This window comes from Spea bombifrons, chromosome 11 (assembly GCF_027358695.1).
Source record: "Spea bombifrons isolate aSpeBom1 chromosome 11, aSpeBom1.2.pri, whole genome shotgun sequence".
NCBI lineage: Eukaryota > Metazoa > Chordata > Amphibia > Anura > Pelobatidae > Spea > Spea bombifrons.
The window spans coordinates 25,975,253-25,977,752 of NC_071097.1; the positions used below are offsets into that span (position 1 = coordinate 25,975,253).

The following is a 2,500-nucleotide window of genomic DNA, read 5'->3' on the forward strand; positions in this document are numbered from 1 at the left end:
CAAGAATAAACAGCTACCGTGCATTGAGTCATGTTTATATAACGATGATCTCATGGTGCTGGGAGATCCTTTGTCTTAATCCCAAAGACGCACCATTTAAAGTAAATATACCAGAACCTAAAATATTACAAGGTGCTTTTGTAGAGATATCGTAATGAAATTATTAACACCACTATTTATCAGAGCGGCCATCTTGCTTGTAAAGCAAACTGCTGGTGAAAGATGTATATAAATTTCTAAATAAAACATTTGTAACTATTATTGTGCCCTGATGTAACTGCTTACTTTATTTGTTGATGAAATCTTCCAGCATATGTCCAGTAGCGTTGATTTATAAATTAGGATATATCACAATTTGACACATTTGGCAAAAAGGAAACATTCAGCCCATCTACCCTGTCCATTTTGCCTGTTGTAAGGAGTCAAATAAAGTAAAATGTGCTTTTCCTCTCTAACTCACCAATCATGGCCTACATTGCAGGCCAGATAAAGACTAAGCAACATTTTCCATTAGTTTATCACATAACATGAAAACAGTCAAACAACCGCGTGATTTATGTTGCACCTTTCACAGTAGAGTTACTTGGGTTAAAATGATACCCATATTACAAAGTCATAGAAACGAATAAGTATTTTCATCTTAACTCTGGAGCTAAGGCCTTCAGGCTCCATTTTCGTTTGCGTCTGGCAGTGCTGTAATAAAACCCCATGACTTCTTATAAAGCTTGTTAAACACAATGTGTGCAGTCTAACCGAGTCAGGACTGTGATTCATGCACTGTACACAGCGGCCGCGTCTCTGATTTACGACCCAACGCAGTTCATAGTCAAAATTACAATTTAAAGGGGGGGGTGTTTGAGATTAATTACTATTTGTGGCCTGCAATTTCACAAGGCTAGTGGATTGCAGCTGTAGAATGACAGTACTCCATATCGCTTTGTAGCCGGCCATTCGCGGATTATTAAAGCTTTGCAAGATTAAGTGTTCCTCCTGCCTGCCTTTTTGCTTAGGCAATTTTCTACACAAAAAAAAAGACTGCGAGAAACCAGCAAAAGCTGGACATATGTCATAATTTCCAGCTTCCCATAAATCCGCCGCTGGTATAGGAAACGCTGCCTAACAGAGACATCTTGGGATGGCTATATTTGATGTTCCATATGGTCTCTGCACCTTCACATACTGCATTTATCCGTCTTTTTCGCACTTTCATTGGGTGGTCTTTGAAATACTTCAGAAAAAAATGTATTTTTCTATCAATATCTGAAATATGTATACTATGTTTTTGTACACATTTGTACAAAATGTCCCTGCATTACATATATGGAATGACTTGTTGTCCCACAGCATACGAATTCCTCATTATTACATCACTGAAGGGATCATCAAGTGTTCTCGATATGTTTTTGTTTGTAATAGTACTTTCAAGATAAATAAATAAAAAAAAATACAGAATTAACAGTTCATGATGAGTAACAAACAATGCTGTTTTACTTTTTCAGCTCTGAATGAACCAACCATAGACTACGGATTCCAGAGATTGCAAAAAGTCATACCAAGGCACCCGGGAGATCCAGAACGGTTACCAAAGGTCAGTGGTGTAGTAAAAAGCAAAAAGCCAGTCTCCTAACAACTGTTTTTTCATTACTTTTATTAATATTTTATATAATCTTTTATATATATATATATATATATATATATATATACACACATACACACACCTATACATATATTCTTTCATTTCAGAATTATACTTGTAAAACATCCAATCTAAGTCTGCAGCAAATCATTCCTTTAAGAAAAGATAGGGTAAAAATCACTAAAAGTATTGCGACTCAGCTAAAGGAACATAAACTTCCTGCATAATGAAATAGTTCAATTAAACATTTTCCACTCCAGTAGCCTGTAGTGATTTCAATCTAACCAGTCCCACTCTGATCTGTGATTATTTGACTCTTGTTTTCCTTTCATTTCCTAAAGCTCGATTCAGTTTAATCTTTTGTTTACAAAGGTTTTGTTATAAGTCCCCGACTTAGCAAGCCAACAAATGAAGTCCACATATTAATATCTTGGGGACGTTTCATTTAAATTCAGCAGACAAAAAGCTGCCTGCGTTGTTTGTGCACGTAACGCATATCACAGGCGTTTGATTCTGATGTATAATATTAAAGATAACGCATGCTTATATATTTTTCTGGCTCTCTTTGATAAGTCACTTCTGTTCCGTTTATGAATTTAAATGGCACAGTGTTGCACATGATAACGCCGCATTGCACATCAATCAAAATAATATTTAAAATAGATGGGTACATTCGGATTATTTATTGGGGGGTGTCACCATTTCCATGGGTTTGTGAAGACTTGTAGAAGTCTATGAACTAACATTATCCACCGATGTTAGTAAGCAGTTATAACCTCGTATTATTCAGTCCAGCGGTTTTGTCCGATCTGTCAAAAACTTCCCCATGTGGCCATATTTAATAAAACTTGCTGGCAAAATCTT

At 36.0% G+C, this 2,500-nt stretch overlaps 1 protein-coding gene across 12 annotated transcripts in view; it reads left to right on the forward strand.

Moving 5' to 3' along the window:
- The window catches only part of EBF3 (EBF transcription factor 3), a 97,840-nt gene that overhangs the window by 82,062 nt on the left and 13,278 nt on the right, over window positions 1-2,500 (forward strand). For all 12 annotated transcript variants that reach the window (XM_053450168.1, XM_053450169.1, XM_053450170.1 and 9 more), the window contains exon 11: window positions 1,500-1,588. In XM_053450168.1, coding sequence (XP_053306143.1) covers window positions 1,500-1,588 — 89 coding nt within the window. The remainder of the gene's footprint in view (window positions 1-1,499; window positions 1,589-2,500) is intronic.